Source organism: Ambystoma mexicanum, chromosome 6p (assembly GCF_040938575.1).
Source record: "Ambystoma mexicanum isolate Mex_15411 chromosome 6p, UKY_AmexF1_1, whole genome shotgun sequence".
Taxonomy (NCBI): Eukaryota; Metazoa; Chordata; class Amphibia; order Caudata; family Ambystomatidae; genus Ambystoma; species Ambystoma mexicanum.
This window is the reverse complement of record NC_090935.1, coordinates 1236136494-1236154605: the sequence shown is the minus strand read 5'-3', so window position 1 is coordinate 1236154605 and position 18112 is coordinate 1236136494. Positions and strand designations below refer to the sequence as shown.

The 18112-nt window shown below is 43.3% G+C and overlaps 1 protein-coding gene across 4 annotated transcripts in view; it reads left to right on the top strand.

Annotated features, from left to right (window-relative positions):
- LOC138510333 (transducin-like enhancer protein 4) overlaps positions 1-18112 on the top strand; it is a 507737-nt gene that overhangs the window by 247953 nt on the left and 241672 nt on the right. For 2 of the 4 annotated variants that reach the window (XR_011280364.1, XR_011280365.1), the window contains 2 exons: positions 15503-15704; positions 15841-15857. Coding sequence is in view for 2 of the 4 variants with exons in the window: in XM_069625899.1 (XP_069482000.1) it covers positions 15500-15704; positions 15841-15857 (222 nt within the window). In the remaining 2 variants the exon portion in view is untranslated. Of the gene's footprint in view, positions 1-15499; positions 15705-15840; positions 15858-18112 lie in introns of all 4 variants that reach the window. The other 2 variants (XM_069625899.1, XM_069625898.1) reach the window with 1 other exon arrangement.

Genomic DNA, 18112 nt, shown 5'->3' with positions numbered 1-18112 from the left:
TTTGTTTTAAAAACTGAAATGTAAAAACGGAAATGCGTACCAAACCCAGCGTCCTTTAGGTATTTTGTGATTCAGTGATACAACTCATACATATATGACCGATGTAAAGCTCTAAAATATGCAAAACCTCATTGGTTTTATTGGTGACACTTCACATTATCATTGGAGTTCTTTCTAATCAATACATATACCCTGTGTTAAGCAATCACTTTTATATTCAAATACATGACTTTTATATTCAAATACACGACATGCATTTTTTAAACCGCTGCAGAAATGAGGATTTTCCCTTCAGAAAATTAAAGGTAAAGTGATGCATCATTTTTAACAATATTAAACGCATGCCTATGCTTAAGACAAGCACAGAGTTCCCACAGGTGGCACGAAAATGATGTTCAGAAGCAAGCACTAATTCCCCTCCCCAGCCCCACATTTCAGAGGTCTGTGGCCGCCCAAAAGGAGCTAGCATGAAATAGATCATGGAGAAGTTAAAATGGCAATGAGTAAATCTGAATGCGCAAGTGCATCAAGAAACCTGTGAAAGGATACCCAAAGCCATAGAAGGGTGAGAACAAAATCTGTGTGCCAAAGGAACACACACTATTTCACAGCTGTAAATGTGTCCCATAAAGATATCTATTCCGCCATCTTTACAGAAGCTTCTCTGTGCTAAGCAGGCAATTGGCATCCCTGCTGGGTTTATCATGTATCTTTGACGTTCTGCTCCACGCTCAGTACTACCAGGAGAACCAAATGCAAAGTATGTCACACAATGCATAAATGTGATGCTTTTAAGTAATCTTTACATTAATTATATTTTAAATACAAGGTCGGACTTTTACTGTGAAACAGTACTTCAAACGACAGCAGGACATCTATATCTATACCCACACATCTCAAAATGTTCCTTTGTATTGTGCAGTCCTACTCGACAGTTATCAAGCATTTTAAAATGACCTTAAACGCATGCCGGCTAGACCCATAGCCTAAACCACACCCACAATGCTAATATTGTGCTGGACCTCCCGATTCATTGCTCAATTTAACTCTTGAGTGTTGGGTATTTTGAACAACTGCACAAAAAGCATGGATGTAAACAGTATGTTCCACATCAAAAGGTGCCTGCATTGTCAGCTACAAGGAATGCTGTTGCTTCCCACACATGAATATTCAGGGTCGCCCTTATCCATTACTCCACCGTGAGAACATACAGCCAACAATTCCAAGAACCTGCTCCAACTGCAGGCCTTGCAAATTCTTAAAAATCTCAATAGACTTGCAGGGCGAGTTCCTTAGTCTACATACTCAACCTAAGAGAAATCCACTTGCCCCAAGTCGACTAGTGACAACATATTTATCAGTGCATTTTGTATAATGGTGCATGTTGCCATAAGCACACTTCATGTTTGGAGCCATGCTGTCATGCATACACAGTGAAACTTGTATTTTCCATTTGCAGTAAATCAAAAATACGTTTTTAACATCGCCATACTTGCCAGCAAGGTAGAGTATCATGGAAATGGTACTCGCCCTTCATAAAAACTACTGACCATTGCTAGTGGTCTAGTAGATTTTGCGAGCCCTGAACTGTCTTTACTGAGATATTTATGCCCAGGCAGAGTTTACAAATTCTAATTTCACTTGTGGTTTTGCCATATTTTTATGGCGTTCCAGCCCAAAGTATCGGAGGTACATCCACTGCAGTAGGCAACTTGCCTTATTTCCATTTTACCCCCTGCTAGTACCAGAGCTATAACCATGAGAAGGGGGTTGACTTATTTGTATTCAACATATGTATAAGATGTGCCTGTACCACTTGAATATATTTTATATGCAAACTTTACAATTTGACAAGACCGGATGTACAAATGTTATGTTGCATTAATATTACAGACCAGTCTATGTGCTTCTCATAGTGACAGCAGGCAATTTGTGAGAGAAACCAAATATTAGGATTGAAACCAAAATTCCTCATTCCAACTTTCTCTCCCTTGTTTTCAGTTGGCAGACAGCTTATGTTCTCATCACTTCCTCTAAAAGATTGTTTTCTTACTTAACCAAACGTGGACAATTAGCTGTAACAATTACCTCCTAGTACACCCAACTGTAGGACAAACCACCTTCCCCAAATCTTGGGTAGCAGAGCTCTGAAAACACTCTTTCAACTAACATAACATAGAAGATGACTGGCTTGAATTATAGAGAGGAAGCAATAACTTTAAAATCCCTGCAACATTAAAAACATCCTTATAATGTTATGGACCCAAAATGGGGGTGAAGGGGCGTAGTTTGTAAAAACGCAGGCAGATTTTGTTGAAGGAGCGGAATCTGATGAAAGTTGCAGAGTCTGGCAGAGGAGGAGTAAAGTTGGTGTGGGTGGGGGGGTGCATGCAGTTATTTAGGACTAGGACAGCAGAAAGCCTAAATTCACCACTGCCCCTGCCTTCATGCCCACCCTTTTCTAGCTTCCCCTTGAGAAGAGGCGCCTGACGTAAGGCAAGAGGGGCAGCCCACTATAGTATCACCTCGATGGAAGTGAGTAGCATCTTGGTGGGTGTCAGTGTATGTGCGCATTTTATTTCTGTAACCGGATAAAGAAGCTTGCCCCGTGTAACACGACGGTCTCCAGAGTTTAATTGACCAGAACCACCTCCGGTTGGAACAGTGTTGCTCTCTGTTGACGGCCTTTTATAATCCCAGAGCTTTGAAAATTGTTCTCAAGGACAACCTGCTTTAAGTATCCCCCAAATTCAATATGAATGTGGTACTATATTTGCTTAAAACGCCTCGCGTTAGTGAACAAGTCTTGCATCCTCTCCCTCCTCGGTGATATAGGCTGGTAGTATGCAGACGGGAATAACAAGCGGGTTTAATCTTTTCCGTTCAGCAGCAGCAACCCGTCTCCTCTACAACAGTTAGTACAACAGAGAACTCGGCGCTGCCTTGGTCGAGGTCGGGCACTCCATTTGCTACCTCCCAAGGGATTTTCTGCATGTGTTGCCAGTGCACTGGTAAAAATGACTTTAAACTCTTGTCAGCGCAGTTACTGGTGCATGCATCAGAGTCCCATTCAAATAAACCTGTCACAACACCGAGTCGGCATCGGGAGAGAGAGTACAAGGGCAGGCCTCTAGCTTTCCATTCGAGCATCACTAAACGTGCACAGAGTGCCCAATTATTTCAGCATTATTGAGCAAGCCTACAGGAGGACCCGAGCCTTGCTACATTAGATTTTCTTTAGTAATTTGCTCAAGTACCGCTGAGGACACTTAAAGGGCTTAAAACGGTGGCTGCTACCAGTTTCCGTTTCTGGGTTGTTAATTCAGGTTTTCTTTTTTCAAATTAACTCTCGCAGCATGCTGTGCAGATGTGCTGGAAGAACTGTTCAACACTAAATTCTAAGTGTTCAGGCTATTTCTTTCAACAGTGAGCGATTTCAAACGTAACTCGCATATACATTTTATGATTTGATGCATTTGTAGGTGAGCTCATAACGATATCTTTTTCATTGGATGGTATTTATGCATTCAGTGCACGTTTAATGTTCACCACCACCACCACCACCACCAGAAAATACATTATGCTTTTTAAAGTTTTAATTTTAAAGAACACCTTGCTTTCATGTTTTCTTTCCCTTGGTCTGAAATCGATACGTTAGTCCTAGAATATAGATGAGAATTGGAATCCTTATGCCATTCATTAATGCTGTGATGTCAAATTCCATGTTCGGCAGCGGGTCCAGGATGTACACGTTTTGCCTCCAGATGACATGCTGACGAGAAGGGATAAAATGATGTGGCTGCAGCGTTGGGGTGGGGGGTGGGGCTACAACCTCATAATGCAGCAGTTGCTTGGGGTGTTTCCTGTATGTGGACACGCCTTCACCATGATGGTGATCTCTGGTTCCGGTGGTGAAAAACTGAAGCAATTGCTCTTTCGTGCCCTTGGTGGCAGCCTTTTAGACAGAATGTTTTATTGTTGAAGGTGTGGTTTTGAAGATGACCCAAAAGGGCTGTACCCCGACGATGATGGAAAAGAAGAAAGTGGGTAAAACAGAAAAAGCCCCTCTTAACCCATTCTTATTGCACATGCAATGCCCGGAGGCAAGTGCGAGAGGACTGGCGAGGGTGCCTGGGACCTGTGAGACTGAGTTACACCTGCTGGCCAGTCAGCAGGCTGTGCGGAACAGAGGGAGGGAGAGAGGGATAGGGAGGAGAGAGAGGGGTTGGCAGGGTAGAGGGAGAGAGAATGAAGAGGAGGAACTTGGATATCCGGCTCATGGCGGAGAGTGGCAGGGAGGGTGTTCTAGAGGGAGACGCCTGCAGAGGATAAGGATCTGCCTCCAAATCTCTACTTGGAGAACCGGCTCACTTGCAGAAAGTTGGAGGTAGATAAGCGGAGGGCTCTGGAAGGACAGTATTTAGGTAGGCATTGTTGCAAGTAGGTAGGTCCCTGGCCCCAGAAAGCCTTGTGGACAATGCAGAGGGTCATGAACTTGATCCTTGCAACCACGGGGAGCCAGTGGAGGTGATTTCAGCGCTGGAGAGATGCAGTCCCTGGGCTTGAGGCCAAGGATAAGTCTCGCAGTTCTGTTCTGGATGAGCTGCAGAGGGCGCAGAGCAGAAGCAGGGAAGTTGAGAAAGGGGCTGTTGCAGTAGTCCAACCTTGAGAGAGTCATGGCTCTGGAGACCGCGAGCTGCTGGGGGAAAGTGAGAAATGGAAGAGTACCTCTGACGGGGTGCAGCTGGTAGTTAGACTTTTTAGAGATGTCCGAGATGTGAGAAGAGAAGGAGAGAGTGGAGTCGAAGATGACCCCAAGGTTTTTGCCTCGCAGGTGGGTGCTGGCGTGGGGCTAAGGGAGGCTGGATAGAGTTTGAGAGGGAAGCCGGGAGGAGGACCCCCAATGCGAACAATCTCGGTCTTACTGGCGTTGAGGCAGAGGTCGTTTGCAGCACACCATGACTTTATTTATTTGTATAGCACACAAAACCCAGAGGTATCTAGGCGATTATGCTCAAGAGATTGGTCACAGTGCTTCAGGTTACAGAAGGAAGCACAAGAGGTAATTACATCGACGAGTAACGTGCAGAAGTAATACATCACACGCAAAGTGCAGAAAAGAGAAGAGATGCAGAGCTGCATGGTGCCTAACCCCACGTTGCAGGGTGGCAGCAGCATACAAATGCAAAAGTCAGGCAGGCGGCATGTACATGGTGCCTAACCCCATGTTGCAAGGGCGGCAGCAGCATACAAATGCAAAAAGTCAATTAGGCGACAGGTACATGGTGCCAACCCCAAATTACATGGCGCCAGCAGCATACAAATGCAAAAGTCAGGTAGGCGGCAGGTACATGGTGCCAACCCCAACTTACAGGGCGGCAGAAGCACATATGCAAATAGTCAATTAGGAGGCAGATACATGGTGCCAAACCCCATGTTGCAGGGCGGCATCAGCATACAAATGCAAAAAGTCAATTAGGCAGCAGATACATAGTGCCAAACCCCATGTTTCAGGGTGGCAGCAGTATACACAAGCAAAAGTCAATTAGGCGACAGGTACATGGTTCCAAATCTATGTTGCAGGGTGCCAGCAGCATGCAAATGCAAAGACAGTTCGCGGGCACTACCAGGCTGGGAGAATGGGCTAAGGGGAGGGCAACTTGGGAATCGCGGGTGACCGCGGGGTGGGTAGCCCTCACAGGCATCACAGGTGACCAGGGGTTGGGGGGCACACACTGGCATCCAGGGTGACCAGTTGGGGGGGGCGGCACATGGGCATCACGGGCAACCAGGAGGGAGGTAGGGGGCACACACCGGCATCACAGGTGACCAGGGGCATGTGAGGGGCACACACAGGCATCATGGGTAACCAGTGGGGCTGGGGGCACACATGGGCATCACGGGCGACTGTTCGGGTGTGGGGGTTTACTCACAAGTGACTAGTGGGCATGGGGGGAATCACACAGGCATCACAGGTGGGGTGGGGTGCACACACAGACATCACGGGTGACCAGGGGGGTGGGTGGCGTACCTGTAGCAGACAGGGAGCAGACAGAGGCCTTAAAAGTGGGACTTGCGAGGCGGGCCAGCCGAGCGTGCCGGCCTCCTGATAGGCCCAGATGAGGGGGGCCAGAGCCAATCACAGGCCGTCTGAGGATCACACAAAGCACTCCAGTGCCAACACCAAGTGCGGCCATCTTGGAATGGCGGAGCACTAGTGTTGAAGTGTAGATAAACAAAAAAAGTCCCAAAGGATCACAGTTCACAGGCTCTACACAGCACAAAAAGGCAAAGGAAACATGCCACAGGACCCAGAGCACACACAGCCGAATTGTTGTCAAATGTTGCGCACTCGTGCGGTCGCTGCAGTAGTGGGAAGACACACCTGCAGGCCAGCTATGTGCCGGGTGCTCCAGGTGGTGTAAGAGGGAGAAGGAGCAGCCGTTCCGGCGACCGTGTCGGCAAGGGTGAAGGGAGAAAGAAAAATGTCTGAATTGCAGACAGTCTGATCTGAGCCAGGAAGAGGAGGCGGCTGAGGGGTACCCTGAAAGAGAATTGCAGGTCATCCGCATAACACTGGAATTTAGAGATGAAAGTGGCAATCAAGCCTGCCAGGGCAGCTATGTAGACGTTGAAGAACCAAGGGGATAGGTTGGAACCCTGAGGGATCCTTAACACCAGTTTGTGGATAATGGGGTTTAGATATGTGAGTGTTCCTCTCTGACAGAAAAGAATCGAATGAGGCTGGGAAATCTTCCCCAAACGCATGTGCTCTGTGGACCAAGAGTTCAGATACGAGCCTGAAACCCATAGACATGTCGTTTTGGAGCTAAGTCGTGTCACATCCACAAGCTCATTTTGGATTTCTGCACAGAGTTTTCTTTTTCCCACTTTCTATGTGTGGCATTCGCTTCGTCTCACAAGGAATCCTAGCAACCCACTTTATTACTGAGTATTTACCATCATGTAGAGGCTAGTTTAGGGGGGATTGATACCGTTTTTCCGAATTTGCCAAATACCATACATTTATTAAAAAAAAAAGAAACTTTAGAACGCTTCCCAATCCATAATTTTGTTGGAAGAGGATCAACGTTGGCTATACAGCTATTTTGACTGACCTAAATCGCGTAAAACCTGCTTATATCCTCTGGTGGAAACGAGTAAAAAGGACATGTGTGCATACGTTTCCCCAACATATCTTGAATGACTTCATGAATGAGAAAAGCATAGTTCTGTTTCCTGAGACAAAATGGTGGATTTTTTTTGCAGCATCCTGAAGTACTATACAGATTTGAAAAGTAGATCAATTTGGGACTTCGGCAAGAGTTCACTTATTTTATGCAACAAATATTTCATCCTTTGTAAACACTCCAGTACAACATTGCGTTTTGTTTAGAGAAACCCAAGGAGCAGAATAGATTATTGGAGGACATAAACATGTGTTTGAAAGCTTTGGAAAATCTGCACATGTCCTCCTGCTCGCACTCCCTAGTTTTCAGAAACTGGTTTGTTGATGAGGTTTTCCTGACAGCAGCCCTACAAATCAGTGGCGTACCAGCCACTGCTTGTGCTTCATAAAACCAGGCAAATACTCTCAACAAAGAAAAATGCTCACAACATAAAATAAAAACATACACAGTTTGGTAACACCAACATGGGTTACCTAGCACTTTATAATTCAACAGACCGACATAGGCATATTCACTGTAAATAATAGGCATATTCACTGTAAATAAACTGAAGTGGCAGAAGAAAGGTTAAAAGTAGTTTCAAAAGCCTTAAAATGAACAAGTATATCTTATCACAGTAGTATGGTGCGTTAGAAGGTCATCTCTTCCCTTTTCAGAGTTCAGGCTGTTTTACAAGTAGGTTGGTCGTATCAAGCATGTTGTTTGTAAAAGGTCAAAGCTATAGACGGGTAGACTGTCTCTGGCATGGTAGGGTCGCTATTTTTTTATTTACTTCACTGACAATAGAAGTCAAAAGGGGACGGGAGCACTTGCAGATATAATGCATCTCAACCCCCCAGGCTCTGCCTTTCAAAACTACAGACACCACGGAATAGGGAATAAGTGGGGACAGTGTGGCTCACCGTAGGCTTTGCTGGGGAGTTTCACGGGGTGCGGGTTCAAAGCTTCCAGAGATGCTTGGGTCTTTTTTAGGCAGAGATCCCAAAACCGGCGAGGATGGCTCGATTTAATTCCCAGCAGCTGACAGTCCCATTTTAAAAAGTCCCCATGCAGCTGCACGGGCAGACTTGTGGCAGACTACTTGCAATGGCTCAGGCCCTCTCCTTTGATCCTGAATTCGAGATGGGATCTGCCCCAGCCTACACATGGAAGGGACCTGCAACGTTCAAACAGTGTGAGGAATGTCCAATCGGAGACATATCTGGTTTAAAGTGGTGTGGATTTAGACCAGGCACTCCCAAAATTCAGTTTCAGTAAACACACACGCACACACGCGTATAGGGCCGGACAATTGTGAAAGTGCATGCCTTTTTATATAGCAATTTCCTGCCTGAAGAGGACAGTACATTGCTAACAACGAAGATGGAACAAAGAATAGGACTTGCACCATGAGGAGCAGCTATCTTGAGTGTATTGTGCTTAAAAAGTTATCATTGCGGTAAAAAATAAAGGTGTATTAATGTGCCCTGTGAGAAAGATACATGGTTCAGTGCATATAATGAAAAACTTGGATGTTACTTAAAGAGGCTGTGTCCCTGTAGTACTCAACTGGATGTGGCTTTTGCTGCCCTGTTCAAATGAAGGCGTACACGAAAGTGAGACGCCATTCCCTGCATTGGTAGCAATATGGACTGACCAATACACCCGAAACGGAATGAGTGAGGCACGTGAGGCAAAAGGGACCTGCTCACCCATCAACTAGGATCCCGACATAAAGGAGATCTTCTGGGGGAAGTCATTGAAGTCAGTGGTGCAAAGTAGCAAAAAGAAAAACTTTGATAAAGCTCAATTCACATGTTTGGATCAGTAGTACCAGCAGAGCAATGTCACACGAAGGAGCTCTAATATTACTTTTTGATCTATAGGAGAACTTCAAAGTAAAAGAAATATGAATTACAAAAGCATGTTTTAGTGTTGAATGTATCGTTTTACTATGTGGACCTGTGTGTGTGTGTGTATATTCATTTATAGGCTCAGCTAGGGTGTTCTAATTGATGTCATGCCCCCTCATGATATACAGTCCCACCCCACAATTCTGGACAAGAAAAACAGATGGTGTTTCTCAAAACTCAAAATGTATTTGAACAAAGGTGGTCTCAAGCTTTATACCAATGAGATCACTACCAAGTTGTGGACTCATAATCTGCAATATGAATTCTTCCTGCCTACAAGAATCTCACTACTGGTTCTAGTGGAAGCATTAAGCATTCATTTCTAATTTCAAATATATATATACACTCAAAGAAAATGTACTTGAACCAGTAAGATTTTTTAACATAAAAATAACATAAATGTATTCACCTGATTCCCCTATATGTGTTTTGGGTTGTGAATTTATTGGCTATGTGCAGGTCTTTTAAATATAGACAATGGTCAGCTTGCGTATGACTCCAAGAGGTTTTGATTCCGAAAATGATGCTCTCGGGCATCTTGTACTCGGCTATTAACAGAATTATGTGTAGTCTTCCCATAATTTGTCTATGTAAATTTTAATGGACATGGGCATGCTAAATTCGGTATGTGTGTGTATATGCCTAGTATTCCATCTACTCCTATTCATTTGCCTACAGCTCTATACATTTTGAGTTGGAAATGTAACATTCTCCATTAAAGGTACAATTTTAAAGCACTGTTTCCCTGTCAAATTACACATAGGCCTGCAAGTGCAGGGGTTTAATACTTTGCATGATTTTCAGTGAATAGAACTAATTCCCTGTACTCATTTCTGTTCCACAAACTTCTAATTTATGGCTACTCCTCCCCTGGTTGCTTTAATGCACATCATGTTGTAGACAATAGCGTGCTTTGAATACAGTATGGTCCAGATGGCCATACACCGGCATTATGAAACAGATTCTGTTTTAAATGGTACTTATTTTTGTGAAAGAAATGTGCATTTAAATTGCACCAAAATTGCATTCAGTTTTAAATTGTGCCTCTCAACACAAAATGCATTGGACTTCAAGGAATTATGTCACTTTATGCTCAATGTAAATAGGAGACACAGGGCATTATATCTTACATTAACCAGTCTTTTTCATATTAGGGTCTACCTCTAATTCCGTGCCTTCTTGATTTCTGGGATTTTTCCAAGGATAATATAGGGACAATTTGGGTTATCTCAGGGTTCTACTTACTTTTGAAAAGTGGTTTTAATTTCTGTGGAATCAGCACAGGTCCAGTCACTCTGGAATTACTCCATCAGCAAGCTCTCTTCAGCTGGCTGTCTGAAACCTTTTTCTGATTTGGGTGGATCATCCCCCTCAATTGTTTCTCAATTGCCTCTCAGTTCTGCTGCCTCCTGGTCAACCTTCTCCAGTTGTATTCTTTTAAACAGCAGGTGTGTTTTTTTGGGAGCTTGGATTGTGGGTTGTGGGAGGTGTAGCAATGAGGTTTAGTGGGAGCGCGGCAAGCCTGCAGGGGACATAGTGCCACTACTTTGTTCCGTCACTTCAACCATTGCCCCATATTTATTAATACATTCTGTGCCCATTTTTTTTTTTTTTTTAATCCTTGTTAGGGTGAATTCTCAGGAATGTGCTAATTCCCTTCTACCTTAGGGACCCACAGCTCTTTTTTGCTGGACTTTAGGACTTTTAATTTCTAACCTGGAGAGAGTGAGACTTTTTTTTCCCACTCATGTATTTTTCTGATTTGGACCCTGTGTTTTCTTTTGACTTTGGAGCCTGACAAACGCCATAGGCATCATCTTTACATTGTGACACCTTCAGTGCAGTGGCACAGGAAAGTCTTAGATTTCTCAAAGGTTTAATTATCTTCTCTTGGTGAAACTACTGTTTCCAAGAGCAGTGAAGTGAAATTGACTTTACTTACATTTTGTAACATTTTAGACCCAGCACACACTATCTTCCAATGGGCCGCTGAAGGGGTTACTTAGTATCTCCTTTGTCTAGTTTCTCATGTAGCATTTTTGTTACACTTTTTACAATGAATGGCTGGTGGCAGTGCTTTACTTTTTACTACCGTTGTGTGTTTTTACTGCGGGCTGCAATTGCAGCTGCAGTAAGACCCCCATAGGTGCCCATTTTGTCAAAATGGCCCTGGTCTTCTTTTTTTGCCATTTCCTGTTGGAAAGGTCCTTCTTGAGATTTACTCTGTGTGCAAAAACCAGGTTAGCAACCTTTGTTCATTTCTTTTTTGGCGGGATTCACAAGTGAAGCCCGCCTCTGGCTCCAGCATGTCTGGCAGGGGCAGGAAGTAAGGGCGGTGCCCGAAACGTCCTATGCTTAGTCTCCTTGGATACAGGAATGCACCTATGGGTGATTGGCTGGTGGGCTGTCCTTGGGACAGCTAGGCTGTAAATGAATGGGAGAAACCTGCATAAAAGGTGAGGCTTTTGACTTGGAAGGCAGGGTTGACCACTGGACGAAGGAATCCGAATAGGAACTTGAAAGGGACACCTGCTGCAACTCCTGGACCTTTGGTTTGCCCATTGAAGCCCTGCGGCAGTGCTGAAGCTCCGAATTCACCTCGACTAGAGAAGACCTTCAATTGGCGACTCCTCCCCTTGGGTTGGTGGGACCAATCAACCCCAAGACGAGCTCATCTGGAAATCCTCTCAGAGCTGACTGTACTTACATTGCTGTTGCAGGAAACAATGTGCCAGGGAGAGGAACACAAGAATCAAGTGAGTGTCTTTAAGGTGGACCCGAGCTCCAGGAAGATCCTCCGGACTCCCAGGTTGCAGGATTGACCAAGCCCGAGTCACCTCAACGGAGTGCTGGACCCTAGATGCGAGGAAAGTCTAAAATGGTATCCGAGAACTGCTGTGTTGCTATTTGCTAGAGACGTGAGGAGCTGAAACCGCAAAGCGCAGCTGAATTGAACTTTGCCCATTGCTGCCGCCTAACTTCCCATTGTAGCGTAGTAGTCCCCAGACGTCCTCCCTCTTGTCCCCACGACTGAGGCCCAGGAACAACAGGATCTGCAGACCTACACAGGAACGGAAGCCGGAAACATTTCTTCTAACCAAAGGTACTATAAAACTAAGGAGACTTACCTCTTGTCATGCAGCCTTACTTGTTCTCAGTTGAGACTGGTCGTGGTTGCTTTTGCAGAGTTGCTTGCAGCTTTGCTCTTCACACGCCTCCCAGCTTGTGGCCCTACTATGATTCTATTTTTCTGCAAAGACTTCTAAAACATTGTGTAAGACTTTTACTTGCCTGCAACAAGTGCTTCAGCTCACCTAGACTTTGGTTCAATTAACATTGGCTGGCCTGGCTCCCTGAAAGACACTTCTTACCTCTGACTGTGTGCTTTGTTTCTCCGGGAAATGGTTAATTTAGTTTGCATTGGGGGTTAAAAGTACTTAACTGCTTCAGAATATTTGTGTAACCTTTGTTTTATTCCCAAACCCTTGTCTTTGACACCAAACTCAGTACTGCTCCAAATGTACCAGTGATGTATTAATGTCTACAGTGTCCTAAGTATTTAAGTCACCTCAGGGTGTATGAACTTACTGTGTGCCCTCCCAAATGGGTTCTTGCTGATTTAGAAAAACTAGGAGTGTGTATTTGTGTGTTGCTTTTATATTGCTCCCTACTGAAGAAGGCTTATTGAACTGACTGTTAAATCAATAATTGTTTAACCAAGAATCCTTGAGTGCAAGAGTTTGTTTGAATACTTGTCACTGTGAATCTCTGTGTAAAAACCCTACTGCTCACATTAACCCCTCTTTAGATAAGACTGGCTGCTCCGCCACACTACCAACCTGTGTAGTACAGACTTATACCAAAGGTTGGGTTCCTATTGCCAGGAGGTCAAGGTTGCTTCCCAAAGGGTACTGCACACATTCTTGCCTAACACTCCAACGCTTCCCCAGCATTGTTGAATGTAGGGGGGGGAAACTCACTCCTAATTTATGGAGAGGCATTTCTATTTTTTATATAACTTTGGAATTAAATATGCAAGCTTAATGAAATATAGAACACCATATTCTTTAGATTAGTACACACATGTGCCTCCTGTCCATGTGATGTATATTTTCAGATATGATCTATTCTCCTAAGCATGTCCAAATTTTTCCATTACACCGCATGCACATTTTATATTGTCTGAAAGACATATTTTTGTGTCTACGATTTGTAACTGGACCCACGTTCATAGGACCTTGCTTTCAAAGGATATTATTTTTCAAATGATTACATGTATCACAATATCACAATATTTTATTTAATATTTATTCTGTTTTTCTCTCCTCTGCACTTTTCCACTCCCCTCCTCCCTTCCATGCACTTCCCCCCCCTTTTCTTTTCACTTTTCCATGCACTTGCGCTTTCTTAAATGTCACTGGGCCTAGTAAGATCGCTGTTTTCTTTGTTTTTTCTCCCTTGTTCCCCTCCTTTTTTGCCTGGTCGGGCTCTGAAACACCTGTGTACGAGTGCGATATCAATGAAATATCATTTAATTTAATGTCCTGTATGATTTCAAAGGCACAAATAACTTTTCCTTCCCTTTGCAAGCGAAGAGATGCTGACTTCGGCCAATCGAGCCCACTGTTGATACATCTCCAGCACATTCTCCTTCCTGATTTGTAATACATATCAAGACATGTTTTCTTTTGCTTGTTCATGATAAGCAAGCTGTTTCTTGTGACCTTAGCTAATGGATTTTGTGAGGGACCTGGGGTTTGAAAAATGAGACTGGTCTCTTTGAGATTTGTTCAATAAGCCAGCCATATGGCAGTGTTTAGGAGCTGGCCTTTAGAACCAGTTTGGACACAAGATCCAAATAGTCTGTGTGGCTTCTGTCTGGTGTTATGGCTGGGATTTCTGGAGGTGAGATTAATTCTGTCAGCACCATTCAACACCAAGCTATATTCTGGCACGTTTCATTTCAAATTAATTAAATCACTGCCCTATTAAAAGTGAAATAAAACATGACAGACAACACTGGTACTATGAATGAGACTTCAGTTCTACCTTGCATTTCACATTATTTTGGTTAAACCAAATAGATTGCATTTGCATTCATTGAAAATGAATACAGGTTTCTATAATACACAAGTGTATCATGCTACGTGCTTGGGAACCAGGGATATAAATAATGAAATCCCAGGCTTTAGCATTTGTTATGTTCTCCAAAAAATGTTCTGAAACCTAATGAGTTATTTTGGTGTTGAACACTCCAAAGGTCTGGGCCTTGTTTTATGTACTTGGGAAATGTTCTGACTCCCTATGCTTTTTTCCACTTGTCTTTACCTATGGAAGAGGCAGTCGTTAAAGAAATGTGTCACTTAAATGTGTGTCTTTAAAGCATATAATCCGGGTTCTTGCTTATATGTAGAATGTTTCTGTTTAGCATGTAAATTCTAAGGACAGGCCGAGAACCATTCTCTAGATTCCAATTAAAAGGTGTCGGAATGGTCACAGTTGATAAAGTTCACTTTTACGTAGTTAAACAATGTACTGCGGCATGCAGAACTTTAAGAACATTATCTGCGCTGTATTCTCTCCGACAGCTCGCCTGTAAAATGCCCCTGATGGGAAATAACGTTTTACTCCCCAAAAAATAATTGTACTCCCAACTTAAAACATGGAGAGTAAAATACCCCATTTCAAAGTCTCATCTGGAGCCATGCCTTATACAGGCAGGATACTGCTAACTTGTCTATTTCTACTTGGGAATTTTCTTTATCAATCTCTGGAAGCAAGACTCTGTTGGCCACATTACAGTATTTATCATGCTAAGACTCTTACAGGTATTGAAGTGCTCTACAAAGCACCACTCAAATCAAATGTGTATTTTGAATTTATGAACACTCTTCACAATTCCATTCATAGTCTGTGTATAAAAGGTTGCATGCACCACCAGCCATTGGCAAGAGATATGTCATTCATGGGGAGTAACAAATGGTGTCCTATGTCTTGGTGAAACTGCCATTCATCCCAGGGGCAGAGTGCCTTTTTATGCCTGCCTAGTAGCTTGACACTTGAAATTATGTTTACCCATGCAAAGGGGTCTGACGCCATGTTCTTGCTTGATCAGTACAGTTTCCATTGGTATGACCATTCGTGAAGGGGGTGATGGAGCTTAAACAGATTTGTGTAAGCTGGGTTTGATTAGCAAAATGTACACATTAAGTCAATTTAGACTATCAGAGGAATGACCTAAATATTTTACTGTTGTATTGATGTTTTACCCGACACGATACAGTTCATGCTTTCTTACCACAGTGTATCTCAAACACTACCACCTGTTTAAATGTAGCCACTGAATACAATAGAATGTGTTTTTTTTTTTAGCCTGGAAAATAGGCACAGTTCAATATCTGTTTTCATTTTTCATAGCAGCAGCAGCTCCAAGCCCAGCATTTATCACATGGACACGGACTCCCAGTACCTCTGACGCCACACCCCTCTGGCCTCCAACCGCCCTCCATCCCTCCACTTGGCAGTAGCACTGGCCTCTTAGCCCTCTCCAGTGCCCTGAGTGGCCAGACTCATTTGTCTATTAAAGATGAGAAGAAACATCATGACAACGATCACCAAAGGGGTGAGAAACCTGTCCACTTTTTTTCTCTAATTGACAGTGTGCTGCATGGAAACTAACTCATTTTTGTCCATTCTCCTCTCTCCATCCACCGTGTGCTACCACTTTTTGGCTCCTGTGGCTGCTTACATGTTTGCAGATAGAGATTCTATAAAGGTAGGACGCCATTTGAAGCTGTATTTGTTATCCTTAATGCTGAATTGATTTAGAGATGTGGTCATCTTTAATTTTGTGAGTTTGTCTAAAACATCAACCTCAAATTATCCTTTACTTGCAGCAGTATGTGATTTGTTTCTGCTTTCCTTTTAGTTCTTTTTTAGCCTCCTATTCACTGCTTATCCCATTTCGTTATACTCCATGGATTGGCAGATTTAATGGATTTAGCTGCAGTTTTAAGGACAAACTCGAGGTGCTTGCATTTGAATATAGCTCCTAGTATGTGGAATTATGACAATTACAGAAAACGGTCTCAACCATTTATTGAGCTTTGGGCTTTGTTTCAAAAGGGTAACTTTTTTTTTAAAGTCCTTTGCCTGAAAGGAAGGAACGTTGACAAGTCAAATTTGTTGTGGTGCCATATATTCTAAAAGATGTGGTCCTGAGTCCCTTTCAAGCACCCATCTCATGTGGAAAGCCTAAATACCAGAGTAATTTTCTTGTTTAAATGGAGCTTTCAAAGTACAGTTGTAATATGCAGATGTGTACCAATGTTAGTAACAAACCAAGTGACAGTCTTGTACAAACTGCCAAGTAGCGATTATTTTAGGTTAGTGGTCTGCAACCTGTGCTCTCCTGAAGTTTTATACGACCCCCATGATCCTCTACCATTGACTTTGTTGTCTAGGACTGATGGGTTCTTGTAGTCCAAAACACCAAGAGACCCAAAGGTTACATACTCCTGATAGACAGCAATGTGTTTGGGCAAAGCTAACGGTTCTAGACACATAATTTAGATAATCTTGACTCTCGTGAAGTCAGAGACCAAAGGGTATTCCTGATTAATGTTAGCCAATTAGAACAATATTGCTATACTACAAACATACCCCACAATTTGCATAGCCCCTCAAATGTTGGGATACACAGGAATACTCAGTTTTTAGGCTACTCCTAAATAATCAAGTTCCATGTTTTTTTAGCCTTTTCTCGCGATGGATGTTGTTTACAGCAGGAAATGACATCAGACAACAGATGGCGTCACAACAATTTAATAAATGGAAAGCAACGTCAGCATATGGACTTGCTCAATATAATAACTTGTTGCCTACATGTCTGCTGGCGCTCCGGTAGTGGAACTTCAACAATGTGACAGGAAGTGCTTTAATGGGCGGATGAATAGAAGTTGGATAGCTGAATGGCATTCAGAGCAATGTTTTGGTGGTATATTGAGTTTCACTTGGTTAATTGAATTAATATATTCTTCTGCATTTTCCTTTTTTGAGTGTTGTGCTTCTTTTGGATCTTGAAATTACCATCAATGAGGGTGGGAATGAGGATGGAAAACTATCGGAATGGGAAACTGAGAATGGGCAGATGGCTAGGAAGAGCGACACCCAACTAACTACATTGAGGACAAATGTTCACATCTTAGACTGCCATATGAGAATCCCACACACTTGTGGAACATATTTTGGCTCGGGAGGATAGCTCAGGGGCAACATGCTCACCTTGGAAGGAAGACGACAGAGCACCACAGGTTCGATCCCCGGGTCCGTGCTTGGAAACCTCTGGGTATTAAGCACATTATAAATAAACTATCATATCATATATTCTGAGAAGCAGCCTTTTATCTTAGTGCGGAAGAAGCATATGTTTGAATGCGAAAGACATTTTGAGATGTTTCCTTTACTTAAATCAACTAATCCAAGATTTTTGTCTCTACCCATGGATTAAAAACACATGATTCAATCATGAGTTATTCCCTAATGGTTTACTATATCACAGGGATTGGGCTTGCATCAGGTTTACATGTTATCACTGATTTGTTGTGTATCAGTAGGTGGGGCGCATAACACTTTCCATCAATCCCCCTTTTTAGTTTTGGCTATTAGGCATCGATTTACGCCATCTATAAGCCAAAATTATTGTATTAGAGTACAGCTATGGAGAAATGGCATATGAGAAGGAATACAACGTTGTAAGTGTTGTTTGGTTCTTTACCCACCAGTTGACTACCCATGGCCATGTTAATTCTGTACTCTCCTGCCATTACTAAACCAACCACCCTTCCCCTCAGTCTCATTCATTCATATTCACTTTTTACATTAGTTTCTACTCACCCGCCACCCAAACACGCACTCACTGCGGAACCACTTTCACTTTTAAACCAGTACCTCACCTGCTTCCCCAATCTCCTCCAAAATCTGCCAGCCCTTCTGCTGGTCTCTAGGTCAACCTCCACCTCCACTTTGACC